Source organism: Salmo salar, chromosome 19, assembly GCF_965601325.2.
Source record: "Salmo salar chromosome 19, fSalSal1, whole genome shotgun sequence".
Lineage (NCBI taxonomy): Eukaryota > Metazoa > Chordata > Actinopteri > Salmoniformes > Salmonidae > Salmo > Salmo salar.
In genome coordinates, this window is record NC_138309.1 from 13,438,192 (window position 1) to 13,457,500 (window position 19,309).

General features: G+C 45.3%; 1 protein-coding gene and 1 non-coding gene across 3 annotated transcripts in view; one reads left to right on the forward strand and one right to left on the reverse strand.

Moving 5' to 3' along the window:
• The window catches only part of vav3a (vav guanine nucleotide exchange factor 3a), a 121,189-nt gene extending 105,458 nt beyond the window's left edge, over nucleotides 1-15,731 (forward strand). Inside the window, exons 24-27 of one of the 2 annotated variants that reach the window (XM_014157310.3) lie at nucleotides 1,406-1,493; nucleotides 2,063-2,192; nucleotides 9,956-10,107; nucleotides 11,181-15,731. In XM_014157310.3, the coding sequence (XP_014012785.2) occupies nucleotides 1,406-1,493; nucleotides 2,063-2,192; nucleotides 9,956-10,107; nucleotides 11,181-11,225 (415 nt within the window). In that variant the 3' untranslated portion in view covers nucleotides 11,226-15,731. Of the gene's footprint in view, nucleotides 1-1,405; nucleotides 1,494-2,062; nucleotides 2,193-8,401; nucleotides 8,578-9,955; nucleotides 10,108-11,180 lie in introns of those variants that run through there. The other variant, XM_082965630.1, reaches the window with a different exon arrangement.
• A 2,847-nt stretch (nucleotides 15,732-18,578) lies between these two features.
• Nucleotides 18,579-18,654, reverse strand: trnas-uga (transfer RNA serine (anticodon UGA)). The gene has a single exon. It is a non-coding gene; the product is annotated as a tRNA-Ser (tRNA).
• Between the last annotated feature and the right edge of the window lie 655 nt (nucleotides 18,655-19,309).

Below are 19,309 nucleotides of genomic sequence, written 5' to 3' on the forward strand. Positions count from 1 at the left end.
AGGGAGGAAAATTATGTGGATACATTGAAGCAACATCTCAAGACATCAGTCAGGAAGTTAGAGCTTGGTCGCAAATGTGTCTTCCAAATGGACAATGACCCCAAGCATACTTCCAAAGTTGTGGCAAAATGGCTTAAGGACAACAAAGTCAAGGTATTGGAGTGGCCATCACAAAGCCCTGACCTCAATCCTATAGAACATTTGTGGGCAGAACTGAAAATTGTGTGTGAGCAAGTAGGCCTACAAACCTGACTCAGTTACACCAGCTCTGTCAGGAGGAATGGGCCAAAATTCACCCAACATATTGTGGGAAGCTTGTGGAAGGCTACGCAAAACGTTTGACCCAAGTTAAACAATTTAAAGGCAATGCTACCAAATACTAATTGAGTGTATGTAAACTTCTGACCCACTGGGAGTGTGATGAAAGAAATAAAAGCTGAAATAAATCATTCTCTCTAGTAGTATTCTGACATTTCACACTCTTAAAATAAAGTGGTGATCCTAACTGACCTAAGACAGGGACTTTTTACTAGGATTAAGTGTCAGGAACTGTGAAAAACTGAGTTTAAATGTATTTGACTAAGGTGTATGTAAACTTCCGACTTCAACTGCAAGTGATACGGGCCACAAACTGTTCCTTCTCCCTTAATGTGACCTGACCTGACCTCAACCCCCTTTCTCACTAATCCACAGCTCTCCATCCTTATCAGTGCCTGCCAACATGTGATTTTATTTCATTTACTCAATACATTTCAAGCTTAATTACGTCCACCATATACCTTCCTCCTACAGATAACCATTTACTTCTGGTGTAAACCCTAGACTTTGGCACCCCTCATGTCTCTAGTATAACTGATGATTAACAATATTTAAAGTTAGGAAGTCCGAACCCAAAGGTTAGGGTTAAGGTTAGTAATTAGGTTAAAGGGTTAAGGTTTAGGGGAAGGGTCAGCTGAAAGGGTTAAGGTTAGGGTTAGGATTAGGGGAAAGGTTAGCTAACATGCTAAATAGTAGCAAAGTAACTAAAAAAAGTAGCAAGTAGTTGAAAAGTTGCTAATTAGCTGAAATGCTAAAGTTGTCCATGCAGCGATTCAAACACGCAACTTTTGGGTTGCTAGACGTTCGCGTTATAAGCACACCCATCCACCCCTACCAACCACCCTCCTTTTGTTTTTGCCTTAGTTAATCTTCTGTCTTATGTAAACATACCATTCGTAAAATTGTATACAAATTTGCATGTCCCTGGTTTACAGTTACTATGTAACGTGTAGTCTATGAGACCAGGCTGCAGAAACCTTTGGGCCCATGCATTACCATGGCAGCGGTCCCTCCGCATGGGTCTACTGGGGGATCGATCTCAATGATCACCAGAACATTACACTCATCCCTTATTCATGGCCCACAGGTACAGCAATGACGTGAAGCACATCAAGATCCTGACCAGAGATGCCTGCTTCCACATCGCAGAGAACAAGAAGTTCAGGAGTATATTAGTGAGTCTGTTTCCCTTTCATAGCACCACCTCTGCATTTCACACATAAATAAATCACTCAGCGTTTCTTTAATTAAATGTCAAAACATGAATCTTATTTTTAGCCCCTTGCTGTGTGAAAATAGCTCTGATTAGAGGTGGATTACTGGTGTGATTTACTTTACTGCCCGTAGGCCTTGTAGAGAGTTATAGACAGGGATCGGTCCAGGGTGGATTGGATGTGTTCTCTCCCTTCTATTCACCCAGGATTGTGTTTCCTTCAGCTGCGGTTAGAAATGAGATTTTGCTGTTAGTCCTACTCTGTACGTGTATGCTACTTTCATTTCACCCAAACATTTCATCTTCATATTAAGCTTCATATTAAGTTAATCATTTTGTTGTTTTCATTTAATTGGTATTGGACAGAGGACATTTTAAAACAGGTTTAGAATTATATAGAGCACACTACTATTTTTTCATAAATAATTTTCATGCCAATGATGTTGTTGTGTGAGGCTATTTGGCTAACTGTGAGAGTGTGTGTGTGTGTGTGTGCGTGTGTGTGTGTGTGTGTGTGTGTGTGTGTTACAGGAACTAATTGAGTACTACAAACACCATTCATTGAGGGAAGGCTTCAGAAGCCTGGACACAACACTGCAGTTCCCCTACAGAGAGCAGGAGAATGCTGCTATGCTCCACACCAACAGACCTGGAGGAAACAGTGAGTATAAAAACAACACTACATACACAACACGAACACAGTACAACACTACACTCTTAGAAAAAAAGGTGCAATCTAGAACCAAAAAGGGTTATTCGCTGTCCCTGTAGGAGAACCCTTTGAAGAACCCCTTTTGGTTCCAAGTAGAACAATTTTGGGTTCCATGTAGAACCCTTCCACAGAGGGTTCTACATGGAACCCAAAATAGTTCTACCTGGACCTAAAAAGGACTCTATCTGGAACCTAAAAGGGTTCTCCTATGGGGACAGCCGCAGAACCCTTTTGGAACCATTTTTTCAAAGAGTGTACACATAAAGGCACTGCCTCCTTTGGGTCTGTAGTCAGGACTTGCAAATAACAATCAAACTCTTCATCATTGAATTTCGGTTCCTATCATGTGATGACTGCCTACCATGTCGCTGAATACTAACCTCCCAGGAGAGATAGTTGGCTAGGTACATTCATGCATGGTTTTGTTTTGGGTAAGCTCTTTGCTGAGACAGTGAAAAAACGAATTATACTGTAGACTGCTCTTTCTTTTTACTCTCTAGTGAAGGGATGGAGGTCTAGTGGCAGTTCTAGAAACAGGCTTTTTACTGTCGAGTGAAGGGATGGAGGTCTAGTGGCAGTTCTAGAAACAGGCTTTTTACTGTCGAGTGAAGGGATGGAGGTCTAGTGGCAGTTCTACAAACAGGCTTTTTACTGTCTAGTGAAGGGATGGAGGTCTAGTGGCAGTTCTAGAAACAGGCTTTTTACTGTCTAGTGAAGGGATGGAGGTCTAGTGGCAGTTCTAGAAACAGGCTTTTTACTGTCTAGTGAAGGGATGGAGGTCTAGTGGCAGTTCTAGAAACAGGTTTGGTTTTAAAAAAAGGAGTTTGTTATGAACAGTACCACAGAAACCTGGCTTAGAACGGTGTTGCTATGGCTGCGATAGCTGGCTGATAAGTCTTGGGTAAAGAGTGTGTGCTGGGTGACATTTCACTGTGAGCACAGCAACACACCTGGAGAGAGGACAGGTGTTTCACAGGATGATTATGATTGCTCCAATTTCAATCTCTCATTCAATCTCTCATTGGCAGATTTAATTAGTCATTAGCTGGTCGTTTTTGTTGCTTAGAATATGTTGTATGACGAAACAAATGACATTTTCAACAGTTTGTTTTGGAATAGTTGTATAGTGAAATTAGCAAGACATTGGCTCAAAAATGTGTATTATAATCAAATAGTGTATAGTATCTGACACTTTCTGTGGTGTGTGGACTGGTTTGTGGACTGGTTTTTGGACTGATTTGTGGACTGGTGTGTGGACTAGTGTGTGGACTGGTTTGTGAACTGGCGTGTGGACTGGTTTGTGGACTGGTATGTGGACTGGTGTGTGGACTGGTTTGTGGACTGGTGTGTGGACTGGTGTGTGGACTGGTGTGTGGACTGGTTTGTGGACTGGTGTGTGAACTGGTTTGTGGACTGGTGTGTGGACTGGTGTGTGGACTGGTGTGTGGACTGGTTTGTGGACTGGTGTGTGAACTGGTTTGTGGACTGGTTTGTGGACTGGTTTGTGGACTGGTTTGTGGACTGGTTTGTGGACTGGTTTGTGAAATAGTTTGGACTGGTGTGTGGACTGGTTTGTGGACTGGTTTGTGAACTGGTTTGTGGACTGGTTTGTGGACTGGTGTGTGGACTGGTGTGTGGACCGGTGTGTGGACCGGTGTGTGGACTGGTGTGTGGACTGGTGTGTGGACCGTTTTGTGGACTGGTTTTGTGGACCAATTTTGTGGACTGGTTTTGTGGACTAGTTTGTGGACTGGTGTGTGGACTGGTTTGTGGACTAGTTTGTGGACTGGTTTGTGGACTGGTTTGTGGACTGGTTTGTGGACTGGTTTGTGGACTGGTGTGTGAACTTGTTTGTGGACTGGTTTGTGGACTGGTTTGTGAAATAGTTTGGACTGGTGTGTGGACTGGTTTGTGGACTGGTTTGTGGACTGGTGTGTGGACTGGTTTGTGGACTGGTTTGTGGACTGGTTTGTGGACTGGTTTTGTGGACTGGTTTTGTGGACTGGTGTGTGGACTGGTTTTGTGAACTAGTTTGTAGACTGGTGTGTGGACTGGTTTGTTAACTGGTTTGTGGACTGGTTTGTGGACTGGTTTTGTGGACTGGTTTGTGGACTGGTGTGTGGACTGGTTTTGTGGACTGGTGTGTGGACTGGTTTTGTGGGCTGGTTTGTTAACTGGTTTGTGGACTGGTTTGTGGACTGGTTTTGTGGACTGGTTTGTGGACTGGTGTGTGGACTGGTTTTGTGGACTAGTTTGTGGACTGGTGTGTGGACTGGTTTGTGGACTGGTTTGTTAACTGGTTTGTGGACTGGTTTGTGGACTGGTTTTGTGGACTGGTTTGTGGACTGGTGTGTGGACTGGTTTTGTGGACTGGTTTGTTAACTGGTTTGTGGACTGGTTTGTGGACTGGTTTTGTGGACTGGTTTGTGGACTGGTGTGTGGACTGGTTTTGTGGACTGGTTTGTTAACTGGTTTGTGGACTGGTTTTGTGGACTGGTTTGTGGACTGGTGTGTGGACTGGTTTTGTGGACTAGTTTGTGGACTGGTTTTGTGGACTGGTTTGTGGACTGGTGTGTGGACTGGTTTTGTGGACTGGTTTGTTAACTGGTTTGTGGACTGGTTTGTGGACTGGTTTTGTGGACTGGTTTGTGGACTGGTGTGTGGACTGGTTTTGTGGACTAGTTTGTGGACTGGTTTTGTGGACTGGTTTGTGGACTGGTTTTGTGGACTGGTTTGTGGACTGGTTTTGTGGACTGGTTTGTGGACTGGTGTGTGGACTGGATGGTTCTTAATCTGTTCCTAGTTCTAGTTTTAATAGAAGTGATCCTCAATCAGAGTCAGAATATAGTGGTGGTCCCTGTCAGTTAAAACGCTGTTAGTAGCACTGTGTTACTGTACATCATGAATACTGGATAGTCCTGTACTGCTGTTACAGCATGGATAAGAAGACAGCAGAGACAGAGAAGTGGCATGTTGGATCCCAGTGGTGATGAAGGGGTTAAACACAGTACCTGATGCCGGCAGCACACCCGCAGCACTGGAGCCTCTCTCTGGGGTTGATGGAGAGTTTATGACGCATCGCAATCAGTGCTGAGATTAGATTTCATTGTAGCACCATATGTCACTGTGTGAAAAGCGCAAGAAAAACTCCCAGGATTCGCTGAAGGTCGTGTTGCAAGTGTTGGGGAAACACGACAGAACAGAAAGGCAGAGGATCATAGTGAGTCAGAAGCTGGATGCTGCATGTCTCACTTTTCATTTCGCTTGTCACTCAAATGGCTCTCGAATGTCTCTCGGCCTAAAAACAAACACACATACAGAGAGGAAGGATGGAAAACAACTCGTCCCTCACTGACAGAATTGAATTCCAACCTGTTTGTTTTCTCTCTCTTTTTGTTGTCTCTCCTTCTCTCTCCTCCTCTCTCCTTCTCTCTCATCCTCTCCTTCTCTCTCATCCTCTCTCATCCTCTCTCCTTCTCTCTCATCCTCTCTCATCCTCTCTCCTTCTCTCTCCTCTCTCATCCTCTCTCCTCTCTCCTTCTATCTCATCCTCTCTCCTCGGTCATCCTCTCTCCTTCTCTCTCATTCTCTCTCCTCCTCTCTCCTCCTCTCCTTCTCTCTCATCCTATCACCTTCTCTCTCCTCCTCTCTCCTTCTATCTCATCCTCTCTCCTTCTCTCTCATCCTCTGTCCTTCTCTCTCCTTCTCTCTCATTCTCTTTCATCCTCTCTAAGGCCCCAACTCATAGAATTCAGCTCCATTCTGTACTTGTAAATCACTCTTTTGTTTAGTTGTTCATTTCTACCAGCATGGCTGAAATGCCAATGCAGTTTATTTTCTGTTTTGGACATGACTCTGCTGTATGTCTACATATCTCAAAACCCTCCTGGTCCCTGCAGATTTATACCATAATCAACCCTAGCAGCATCAGACTTCCCAGTTGGAAAATGGAATAAGCAGGATGGATTAAGCAGGATGGAATAAGCAGGACGGAATAAGCAGGACATCGGGGAAACCAGGGAATATGGAGAGAGTTACTGGAATTGACAACCTTAATCAACTCTCTTGAGGACCATAACGTCGCTGTTGATCCATCACACATGGGTAATATGTAGGTTATTACCTGCATGACACAGTATGTGTCTAGAGGAAGCTGGCTCCTCAGAGGACACAGTATGCGGTCGTATGGAAACATATTTCCTGCAGAGGAGAGAGAGATATAACCTACAGATATTAAAATGCACATCAGATTTCTCCTCTGATCTTCCTCCCTGTGATAGAAACCAGGCTTGGCTTTCAATGAGCTTCTTCTAATATACATTTTTAGAGGATTGCAAGAGTTGACCAGGGAGTCTGGTTGGTGGTGTGTATGTTGTGTGTGTGTATGTTGTGTGTGTGTATGGTGTGTGTGTGTGTGTGTGTGTTTGTGTTGTGTGTGTGTGTGTGTGTGTGTGTGTGTGTGTGTGTGTGTGTGTGTGTGTGTGTGTGTGTGTGTGTGTGTGTGTGTGTGTGTGTGTGAAGCTCGTACAGTGGGTTGTTAGTATGGATAGGCAGCGGTGGCTCATGAATAAAATGTCTCTGTGTGGGGCTGTATAGCAGCAGTCATTAGGCCTGTGACTGTGAGCTGGGTAAACATATTGCATGGTTGACATCAGCTCTGTTGCATTGCTCTGAGCCTGCTGGTCAGACGGGGATTCATATGGTAGCAGGATGAGGGCCAGAACTGCCAGAGCGGATAGCAGGTGCATGGGGTGGCAGGGTGCTTGAGAGGGGTACACACACACACACACACACACACACACACACACACACACACACACACACACACACACACACACACACACACACACACAGTCTGGACACAAAGAAACACAGTTGGGTAAATTTCATTTCAATGCTATTAATGTCAATTCAATATCTCATAAAATATGAATGAGCAGCGTTTGAAAAATGTACTGTATGTTAAATAAATCAACGTGTCCATTTATCAGAAATCAACACATTCTAAAAAGGAATGGACATTTTCAAATAACTGATTTGAACTTCAGTTCTGTCCCTGGATGGGTTTGTGAATAGAAATGTAAAGTAGTCCAGCAGAGCATTCTACAGGGGGACCATCATTTAGCTCAGTGAAATTGCTGTGGTTGTTTGGGTTTCTGGTCAGAGGATATTTTCATGTCCTATCAAACTGCACTGTTCTACTGCCAGCTACTTCTTTTGCCTGTGAACTTTGAGTTGGGATTAAACATGCTTTCCCTTCGCTTCTCTCTCCTTTATTCCACCCTCCCCTCTTCCCCTCCACTCCTCTACCCTGCTCTCTCCCATTTCCTCCCCTTTTCCCCTCCACTCCTCTACCCTGCTCTCTCCCCTTTCCTCCCCTCTTCCCCTCCACTCCTCTAACCTGCTCTCTCCCCTTTCCTCCCCTCTTCCCCTCTACTCCTCTACCCTGCTCTCTCCCCTTTCCTCCCCTCTTCCCCTCCACTCCTCTAACCTGCTCTCTCCCCTTTCCTCCCCTCTTCCCCTCAACTCCTCTACCCTGCTCTCTCCCCTTTCCTCCCCTCTTCCCCTCTACTCCTCTACCCTGCTCTCTCCCCTTTCCTCCCCTCTTCCCCTCCACTCCTCTACCCTTCTCTCTCCCATTTCCTCCCCTCTTCCCCTCTACTCCTCTACCCTGCTCTCTCCCCTTTCCTCCCCTCTTCCCCTCCACTCCTCTACCCTTCTCTCTCCCCTTTCCTCCCCTCTTCCCCTCTACTCCTCTACCCTTCTCTCTCCCCTTTCCTCCCCTCTTCCCCTCTACTCCTCTACCCTGCTCTCTCCCCTTTCCTCCCCTCTTCCCCTCTACTCCTCTACCCTGCTCTCTCCCCTTTCCTCCCCTCTTCCCCTCTACTCCTCTACCCTGCTCTCTCCCCTTTCCTCCCCTCTTCCCCTCTACTCCTCTACCCTTCTCTCTCCCCTTTCCTCCCCTCTTCCCCTCTACTCCTCTACCCTGCTCTCTCCCCTTTCCTCCCCTCTTCCCCTCTACTCCTCTACCCTGCTCTCTCCCCTTTCCTCCCCTCTTCCCCTCAACTCCTCTACCCTGCTCTCTCCCCTTTCCTCCACTCCACTCCCCTCCCCTCTTCCCTTCCCCTCCCTCTCCCTCTCCCTCTCCCCTGCCATAGCCCCATTGCTTTGTGGGCTGACTTATGTAACTCCTGCCGGCTACAGCTTTGTTCCTCCCTCCTCCGCTCCTTTCTGGTCAGGTACAGGTACCACTTTTTATTTCTTCTACTTTCATTTTGGGCCCTGACTGTTTAGCATGCGCAGTGGGCCACATCTCACCACCCTCCATCTGCCTGGAAAGTGTGTGTGTGTGTGTGTGTGTGTGTGTGTGTGTGTGTGTGTGTGTGTGTGTGTGTGTGTGTGTGTAGGTGTGTGGGTGTGTGTAGGTGTGTGTGTGTGTGTAGGTGTGTGTAGGTGTGTGTGTGTGTAGGTGTGTGTGTGTAGGTGTGTGCGTGTAGGTGTGTGCGTGTGTGTCTAAGTGCATACATAGCGTTTGTTTGTATTTGTGTTACCACCAAGATATGGCCCAAGTAGATTGACCCTGACTGGGTCATCATATCACACCCCAGTGACCCTGAATGACACCTCTGCAGACCAATCAAAATGCCCTATTTAAGCTGTCAGGCCAGTGAAGCATTTTCCCACAGCAGCAGTAGTATTACAGTCCAAACCTGCCATGTACCCTGCAGAGCTAACCAGCTCCAGTTCCATATCTGTCTTTTCCCATTGTTATCTTACTGTCTGCATGACTGCAGCTCATGCAGACAGACAGACAGACAGACTGGTCTCTACCGTGTCTTCACAAGCCAAGGTATTTCACATCAGCAGCAGCAGACACACACACACACCCACACACACACATGCCCACAGCAGCCAGCCAGCCAGCCAGCCTGCCTTTCTCTCTCTCTCTCTCTCTCTCTCTCTCGCTCTCTCCCCCTCTCTCTGTCTCTCTCTCTCTCTCTCTGTCTGTCTCTCCTGGCTGTATTTCAGATGGGATGTGTTGAAGCATCATAATAAAACAAAGCTATGGTCTAATCACAGCACCGTACTGTACAATACACATACAAAATGAATGAAGACATCACTGGAGAGCAACAGGCTGTTTTTGTGTGTATGCAGTCTATGGTCTGTTAAAGATAACGTAGCATCCAAGTAGAGACAGGTTGGAGGAACCTTTTAGTGCTCCTCCCTTCCAACGCTCTGGTTTATGATTAACCCAGCCACCCGTATGAGTGTGGATTACGCTGTTGACACAATCAAGCCCACAATCAAAACAGACACTTCATTTGGACCTGGCTTTGCACATATCATTTATTTAAATGGGGCTGGGCTAAGACAGGGGGAAATGGGGGGAGAGAGAGAAGAGAGTGATGCGATTATGCACGCCTCCACATCTCTCTCTAGACTGTGTCTGTCTGGGGTGAAAGAGAGGATAACATCCATCTCAGTGTGAGAGAGAAATAGGAGTTGGTCTTATGTAGAAGCTGACTTCTTATTTTGAAGTGTATAATTAATCCTCCCTCTCGTTATCTTTTCTCTTAAATTCTCTTTCCTTTTTCTCCTTTATTTGCTTTTTTCTCTCTCTCTCTCTCTCTCTCTCTCTCTCTCTCTCTCTCTCTCTCTCTCTCTTCCCCTTCTCTCTCTTTCTCTCCCTCTCTTCTCTCTCTCCACAGTGTTCACCCCTAAGGTGATGGGTGTGGCGATAGCCCGCTATGACTTCAGCTCCAGGGACACCAGAGAGCTGTCTCTACAGGAGGGAGACGTAGTGAAGATCTACACCAAGTCAGGAGCCAATGGCTGGTGGAGGGGAGAGGTCAGCGGCAGGGTGAGTGGTCCCTCCAGACGTCAATCAATCTCTCCATCCAATCACCTATCTGTTATCCCTGTGGGGAGGTGGGGAGAGAGAGTCACGTACAAAACAAGCACATAAACACACAAACATACAGTACATACCATATATACATACCAACATGGTATAAATGCTTCTTTCATGGTTAGGTCTCTGTATCCCTGTTTGATATTGCCTATGAACAGGTCCTATTCAAATGCGTTATGTATGTATGTTTTTGTGTGAGTGTGCAGTTATGTGTGTGTATATATCCAACTTTGACAATTGGTCGAAGAAGTATGTATGTGAGTACCTCCCCACTGGGGAAAAAATGGTTGAATCATTTCAGCCCAAAAGAATCTGCTTGATGACGTTGAATCAATGTGGAAAATGTATTTGATTTTCAAAAAGGGCACTTTTTTACCCAACTTCTGATGACATAGTAAAATGTATTTATTGATTTCACATTGAATTCACATAAGTTGACAACTCAACCAAATTGAAATGAAAACAAATACTGTGTGTGAGTGTGTTTGTTCGAGCTGCTGTGTAGACTGAGATCTGTTCCCTGTTATTGAGCCCTGGTGTCTGTCTGTTGACTTTGCTCTAGTGATCACTAAACAGAGTTCAATAGCAGAGCACTGCACTGCTGCCCCTCTTCAGAGTGGAATAGATGGATTGGTGCTAGCTAGTATCGCAATACTCTAAATGCCATTGTGGTTGTGGGAATAGAGCTTCTCTCTCTCTAGTGAATCAGATAATACGAGGAAGTAGGCTGGTGAAGGACTGCTGCTGGATGCTATTATCCCTGCACAGCTGTAGCCTTCACAGACAATAAGCTAACATGCTAACTCGTTTCAGCTAACTGGTTAGCTTTTTAACTGGCTGAAAAGCTAACTGGTTAATAGGCTAATCACTCTGCCAGATGCCTATTTAAAAGTATCACCATCATAAGCCACTCAGGTGTCGTCTTGAAGGTTATTGGGGGGGGGGGGGGGTGTAACAACAGTCCACATACACACACAGTACCGCTATATTTTTAACAAAAATTGTTCTTCTTTTTATCGCAGGTGGGCTGGTTTCCATCTACCTATGTGGAAGAAGGAGAGGAGTGATAAAGAAAATACTGTTTGGTTTAGTACTGGACCCTCTATGGTTGATCTGACAGCTTGCTGAGATGGGACTTCCTTATCTGGGATTCCAGCCCTCCTATTGGCTGTTAAGTCAGCGACGTCCCAGAGACCTTTGGGAAAAGAGGGGTTTCTCGATGAACTAGTGACTGGTTCTCTCTGCAACAGACTAGTGACTGGTTCTCTCTGCAACAGACTAGTGACTGGTTCTCTCTGCAACAGACTAGTGACTGGTTCTCTCTGCAACAGACTAGTGACTGGTTCTCTCTGCAACAGACTATTGACTGGTTCTCTCTGCAACAGACTAGTGACTGGTTCTCTCTGCAACAGACTATTGACTGGTTCTCTCTGCAACACACTAGTGACTGGTTCTCTCTGCAACAGACTAGTGACTGGTTCTCTCTGCAACAGACTAGTGACTGGTTCTCTCTGCAACAGACTATTGACTGGTTCTCTCTGCAACAGACTAGTGACTGGTTCTCTCTGCAACAGACTAGTGACTGGTTCTCTCTGCAACAGACTATTGACTGGTTCTCTCTGCAACAGACTAGTGACTGGTTCTCTCTGCAACAGACTATTGACTGGTTCTCTCTGCAACACACTAGTGACTGGTTCTCTCTGCAACACACTAGTGACTGGTTCTCTCTGCAACAGACTATTGACTGGTTCTCTCTGCAACAGACTAGTGACTGGTTCACTCTGCTCTGCTCCACCACTTCAACAGCTTTGTTGTCAGCAGGGGAAGGACCTTTGCCAGAACCCAGCTCTCTCCTTCCGTCCCTCCCTCTCTTCCTCTCTCCCTCTCTCCTTCCCATCCACCTCTCTCCCTCTGTCAATACTGCTACCGCAAGTTGTCGCTGAAATATTTAAATGCCGCCCATCCAGCTATCCATCCATCCATTTACCCATCTGTCCACACCACCCAGAATATAGCTAAGATTGTCTAAGGATTTGGAAAAGTGAAAGAGAAAATAGAGAGAGAGAGAGAGAAGAGACACACACACAAACACACACACGCACACACAGGGCGGCAGGTAGCCTTGTGGTTTGAGCGCTGAAAGGTCGCTAGTTCGAGTCCCCAAGCCGATAAGGCTAAAAATCTGTCAATGTGACCTTGAGCAAGCTACGTAACCCTAATGCTGTCATGAAACACTTCCCACACCCATCCTCACAGATTACAATCTCTGCCACTGAACACGACACACGCACAGGTTGACGTTTATTGAGATGAATCTAGTCCTGGAGGCAGAGCTGAGCGATATTTGTTAGCTGGTCCAGCCACAAAGTCAAAATTGTTTATATCGTAACAAATATGAGGTTTTTGGTCTTAATTTAGGTTTAGGCACAAGGTTAGCAGTGTGATTAAGGTTAGGGTTAAGATTAGGGATTAGGGATTTTATGACTTTGTGGCTGTGGCAGCTAGTGACCACCCTGCACAGCTGCCTCTAGTACATGAGTCATCCCAGTAAATACCAACCTGCCACACACACAAAAGATGAGAGAGAGGGATGTTGGGGGATATCATCGCCACCCATCATGTTCTCATCTCTCCAGCTGTACAGCAGGCTGGGTTAGGGGCTGTCGCTGTGTGTTGATCTTATAGGGACCTGGCTGGTTTGTCAGGGAACAAGCTAGTGATGTGATGCTACCCTACGACGGACGCAAGAGGCCCCCGCTCTCTCTTCTCTCTCCGCTCTTTCTCTTCCTTCTGACAGAAAACAAAAGGGAATACTCTGATTGGCCTGTAAACACTGTCTCCTGTTATCCCTACTGATGGGGCCTCCAGCCCTCTGTCTTCTGTCTCTTTCTTTCTTCGTCTCTTTCTCCCTCTCTCTTTCTCCCTCTCTCTTTCTCCCTCTCTCTTTGTCTCTCTCTCTCTCTTTCTCCCTCTCTTTGTCTCTCTCTATTTCTCTCTCTTTCTCCCTCTCTCTTTGTCTCTCTCTCTCTCTTTCTCCCTCTCTTTGTCTCTCTCTATTTCTCTCTCTTTCTCCCTCTCTCTTTGTCTCTCTCTCTTTCTCCCTCTCTCTTTCTTTCTTTCTCTCTCTTTCTCCCTCTCTCTTTCTCTCTCTCTTTCTCCCTCTCTCGTTCTCTTATTTTAACCCCGCTTTTTTTCTCCCTTTCTCCTTCTCCTTTTCCTCATCTCTCTTTTCTCTCTCCACTCCCCCCTCCTTTCTCCCCGGAAGGGGGTTTCCAGTAGAAGTTCCAGGCAGTGCTTTCCTTCCTTCATAATCCTCTAATGAGAGGGATTTACGACATTTGAGGGAATAATGACTTCACATCAAAACACACTCAAAAACACACTCAGGCAGGCGGATCAGGCCGTGTAATAATGTAAAAGTCACCACAGACAATGCAGTGTAATAGTCAGTACAGAAGAAAATGGGAGGTGATGTTAGCCAAATCACAGCTCACACCAGTGATCAGTGTTTTCATTCATACGGCTTTTTAGTCCCAATGCAATTGCACCAGGATCTGTATGCCGTAGTCTGAACCCTCTGCCTTTGATTGACAGGTTTATGGTATGCCACAATGTGTTAATTACAGTTCTGTGAGGTCATAGTTCAGGTGGTGGCGTCTGGGAGGAGAGCTGTTAGACAAACACACATGCACAAACACACACGCGGGCACGCACACACGGCACAGCCATAACCGTCTTCAGTTCACCCATTCAATATCCATACATACGTGATGTATATATTATTATAAAGATTATATTGGGCAACAAAACGTATGAAATCATCAGGGTTGTAACTATAAATGGGAGGTATTCAATGCCTCAGCAATGTCCCTGTCTTCTGGGTCGTATTCACTAGGCACCAAATGGGAGCAAGCAGACTTAAACAGGAAAGGGACTACCTGAACAATAATAAACGCTCATATTCGTTTTCAATTGTTTTGCTATGGTGTGCACTAATGAATACAACTCTGCTGTCTTCCTGTGGTTCTTTGGTGTGTTGATGCTGGTCATTGAGGCACAACATGGATTATGATGTGAATCTGGTCCTTGGAATGCTGGGAAATGTAGTGTTTTACCATACTGTATGTCTCAATGGAAAGTAGTGTTTGAACTGTAATAAGGAATCAGTGGAGTGAAAGACTGTCCTCTCCTGTGACTCTCCTGTGCTTATTTGAACTGTTTCCCACCACAATGGCAATATGCTTTTTTGAAGTGAAGGCAGCTCAAATTCCAGCTTAACTATTTGTTTTATTTGTTTTAATGTGCAAGCCATCTGGATAATGTCTTGATATGATGAAATGTGTATAAGAGATGTATTTTTATTTTTGAATTGTTTTGATGGAATATGATAGTGTGTGTACAGGTTGCATTGTGAAGTGTCCCCATCCACCCCTGCTCTGTTTTCTAACTGCAGTGCATGTTAGCTACCACCAGATGGCAGCAGCATAAGCACATCTTTGCCCTCACCTCTTTCTCTGCATGTCTCTCCTCCACCTTCAACCATGCTTTACTTATGGCCTCTTCCTATGACAGTGTGGACTGGGGGTTGTTTGAATTCATTATGAGATGCTTTGGGAGTTGCCTTTAAAGTGATAGCCCCACCATAGACATAACAGAGAGAACATTTCCGGTTGCAACCAGGTTTTTGAAGCATGGGATCTAGTAATCTACTAACACAGAGAGATATGAACAGCCTTTCTAAGCATGGGATCTAGTAATCTACTCCCCCACCTTTTCCGCGAGAGGTGAACTGCGACGTTAAGGGGTTTACACTAGCAGGGCTTCTTCCTTCCCTGTGTGTGTCTTTATCCTCTAACCAGAGAGAACAGAATAAAGCCTCAAGGGTATCAATGATCTGATCTCTACACTATCTTTCCTCACCTAGCACACCCACTACATCCAACAATCTGTTCATTTCTCTCTCTCCCTCTTACTATGCCCTTGCTCCATCTTGCCCTCTATATCTAACTCTCTTTCTCTGTTTCTCTCTTTCTCTGCTTCTCTGTATTCTCTCCCTGTCCTTGTCTCGGTGAAGTGGTTGAAACCCAGCACTGTATCTTCATACCAGGATAGGATATACAGTATATACTCTGTTATATTGTAAAATAGAGAGGAGATGTTTCAGTCTACTCCACCAGACAGCCACATACAGACTTATTTTCAGTCTTTTGTGGCTGAAATAACCATCATCTCACTGGAAGTCATGGACAAGCCATTAAAGCCTTTGCTTACAGATAAGAAGCCATAGTTATATTGCTCAACAACAGAACGGTGTGCTGTCTCTACTGTGTCTCTCAGTTGTGACACTCTGTATAGTGCATTGTTCACCTTGTTAGAACATCGTTTATGAAGCCAAATATGTCTACTGTACCTATATTTGAGTGTAAACACCATGGCAACCTGCCACTGTGGCCTCACTAACCTACAGCCGTGCAATCTGAGTTCAGTGTGGAACATAACCACATAGAATTGTATCATACTGTAAATATGTAAATATCACACAATAAACACAAATGTATATGGCTTCTTTTTAATATCATTGCAGTGTCTGTTTATTCATATTTTCTTCTCTCTGCTAGCTGCTTAAATTATTCTTGTTTCTAAATTAGCTTGAGCCTAAGTAGGATTCATTAAGTGGTTGTTATTGTGTTGCCTCTGCCTGCACAGCCAAGACCAAAGGAAACACTGTTGTTTTTTAAAGAGAGTTTTTTTGCACTTAGATTTTAATTAAAACCACCGGAGCGCCTGCTCCAGAGTTCTAATTGGCTAATTGGTGCACATCTAATGAGGTAAACGGGTAAACGAAGGAATGCTCTGCTTGCTGTTAGCATGAGACACAAACCAGCCCAATGAGAGAAGGAAGCGACAACAGATAAGAGAATAAAACCAACAAACAGGTGTTTATTATATGAAGACATATTCAGTGTGTGTGTGTGTGTGTGTGTGTGTGTGTGTGTGTGTGTGTGTGTGTGTGTGTGTGTGTGTGCGTGTGCGTGTGCGTGTGCGTGCGCGCGCATGTGTCCTTGTGTGCGTGTGTCTGTCACACACTATACCAATAGTGAAGTGCCATTCATTCATTCCCCCATCCCACCCACAGACATGGAAGGTGAGTGTGCAAGCATGGTGAAAATGGAAGCTGTAGTACAATATCACTGAAATTAACAGATTCCACTGCTTTCATTAAAGGGAGAAGCAAGGTCATGTTATTGGGTTCCTAATCATGTGTGCACTGTATATGTTCTGTTTGTGTGTCTGTGTGTGTGCAGTCTTGAATGACTATAGTGTGTGTGTGTGTCTGTGTGTGTGCAGTCTTGAATGACTATAGTGTGTGTGTGTGTGTGTCTGTGTGTTTGCAGTCTTGAATGACTATTGTGTGTGTGTGTGTGTGTGTGTGTGTGTGTGTGTGTGTGCAGTCGGGAATGACTATAGTGTGTGTGTCTGTGTCTGTGTGTGTGCAGTCTTGAATGACTATAATGTGTGTGTGTGTCTGTGTGTGTGCAGTCTTGAATGACTATAGTGTATGTGTCTGTGTCTGTGTGTGTGCAGTCTTGAATGACTATAATGTGTGTGTGTGTGTGTGTGTGTGTGTCTGTGTGTGTGCAGTCTTGAATGACTATAGTGTGTGTGTGTCTGTGTGCATCTCTGCATGTGCATGTGTGGGTGATGGTCTCTTTGGCCATCTGCTCCTTCCTGGGTGGACGTGCGGCAGACAAGATGAGACACACAGGGTCAGGCTGCTAACCTCGTGCCCGCCTCACCCTGCTCTGCCACCATAGGGGTAGAGAGGGTCCAGGAGTCTCCAGGTCCCCTGACCACGGTGGGCAGCCTTACCTGGGCAGCGCCAGCCGGCCACACCAGCAGACCGCCAGCAGCGACAGGACCGCCAGGACGACAGATGGTGGACGGTGACAGAGAGGGGCAAAGATGTAGCTGCTTCAGTCCACCTCACACTGAAAAGAAAAGAATGACAAACTCCACTCCAACTTTGTCCGGCTGTCCTGTTCCTCTGTGGTTCAAAATGTTCACCCTCGGCTCTGCTTAATATCCTCTTACTATATATACATGTAGCTCTCAGTCTTAAACAGAGAGTATATCTGGCCCTGTTCAAGAAAAACATCATACATGCTATGATACTGGGAGGTACTGTGAGTGGACACACACACCCGATGTTAGCAGACAAAGAGATTCAGCTCAACAGCCAGTGTGTCATTGACTGCAGCGAGTGACTACAGCAGAACACCATTAGAGAATCGATTCAAACCGTAGCGCTGAAGGTCTGCGTTCTAGCGCGATTTACATTTAACGGCAATGTTCCGGCATTTGCGGAGACTGCATTCATGGTAAACATCGCATATGTCGGCTCAATCGGAAATGACCTCTACATGTCAATCACGCTACAATGCGGATCTTCAGCGGTACGGATTGATTCGAGCCCTAGATCAGTCTTGAGATATGGCAGCCCTGGATCCTGTACTGTACACCGTGGTCTTCTCTCTCTCTCTCTCTCTCTCTCTCTCTCTCTTTCTCGCTCTCTCTATCTTTCTATCTTTCTCTCTCTCTCTCTTTCTTTCTCTCTCTCTCTCTCTCTCTCTCTCTATCTTCTCTCTCTCTCTCTCTCTCTCTCTCTCTCTCTCTCTCTCTCTTTCTCTCTCTCTCTCTCTCTCTCTCTCTCTCTCTCTGTCTCTCTCTCTCTTTCAATTCAATTCAATTTAAGGGCTTAATTGGCATGGAAAACATATGTTAACATTGCCAAAGCAAGTGAAATAGATAATAAACAAAGGTGAAAGAAACACAAAAAATGTACAGTAAACATTACACTCACAGAAGTTCCAAAAGAATAAAGACATTTCAAATGTCATATTATGTATATATACAGTGTTGTAATGATATTCAAATTGTTTAAGTACAAAAGGGAAAATAAATAAGCATTTGTATTTACAGTGGTTTTTGTTTTCCACTGGTTGGCCTTTTCTTATGGCAACAGGTCACAAACATTGCTGTTGTGATGGCACACTGTGGTATTTCATCCAATAGATATGGGAGTTTATCCAAATTTGATTGTTTTTTTCAAATTCTTTGTGGGTCTGTGTAATCTGTGTCTCTAATATGGTCATACATTTGGCAGGAGGTTAGGAAGTGCAGCTCAGTTTCCACCTCATTTTGTGGGCAGAGTCCACATAGCCTGTCTTATCTTGAGAGCCAGGTCTGCTTACGGTGGCCTTTCTCAATAGCAAGGCTATGCTCACTGAGTCTGTATATAGTCAAAACGTTCTTTAATTTTGGTTCATTTTTTACATTTACATTTTAGTCATTTAGCAGACACTCTTATCCAGAGCAACTTACAGTAGTGAATGCATACATTTTTTTTTTCTTTTTGGTACTGGTCCCCCATGGGAATCGAACCCACAACCCTGGTGTTTCAAACACCATGCTCTACCAACTGAGCCACACGGGACCAGTCACAGTGGTCAGGTATTCTGCCACTGTGTACTCTCTGTTTAGGGCCAAATAGCATTCTAGTTTGCTCAGTTTTTTTGTTAATTCTTTCCAATGTGTCAAGTAATTATCTTTTTGTTTTCTCATGATTTGGTTGGGTCTAATTGTGTTGCTGTCCTGGGGCTCTGTGGGGTCTATTTGTGTTTATGAACAGAGCCCCAGGACCAGCTTGCTTAGGGGGCTCTTCTCTAGGTTCATTTCTCTGTAGGTGATGTCTTTGCTATGGATGGTTGGGAATCGCTTCCTTTTAGGTGGTTGTAGAATTGAACGTCTCTCTCTCTCTTTCTCTCTGTCTCGCTCTCGCTCTCTCTCTGATCTTATCAGGGTTGAAGTCGGCCTCTGTTATCTTATCAGGGTTGAAGTGGCTGGCCCACCACATGAGAGACTGTCAGGGAGATGCACTCTCCACTCCCCCGATGGCAGAAAGATGGTTCTACCTGCTACAGCTCCCTGTCGAGACAGCGCCGACGGTGTGTGTGTGTGTGTGTGTGTGTGTGTGTGTGTGTGTGTGTGTGTGGTGTGTGTGTGTGTGTGTGTGTGTGTGTGTGTGTGTGTGTGTGTGTGTGTGTGTGGTGTGTGCACGTGTTGAATCAACCTACACACATCTCTGCTCAAC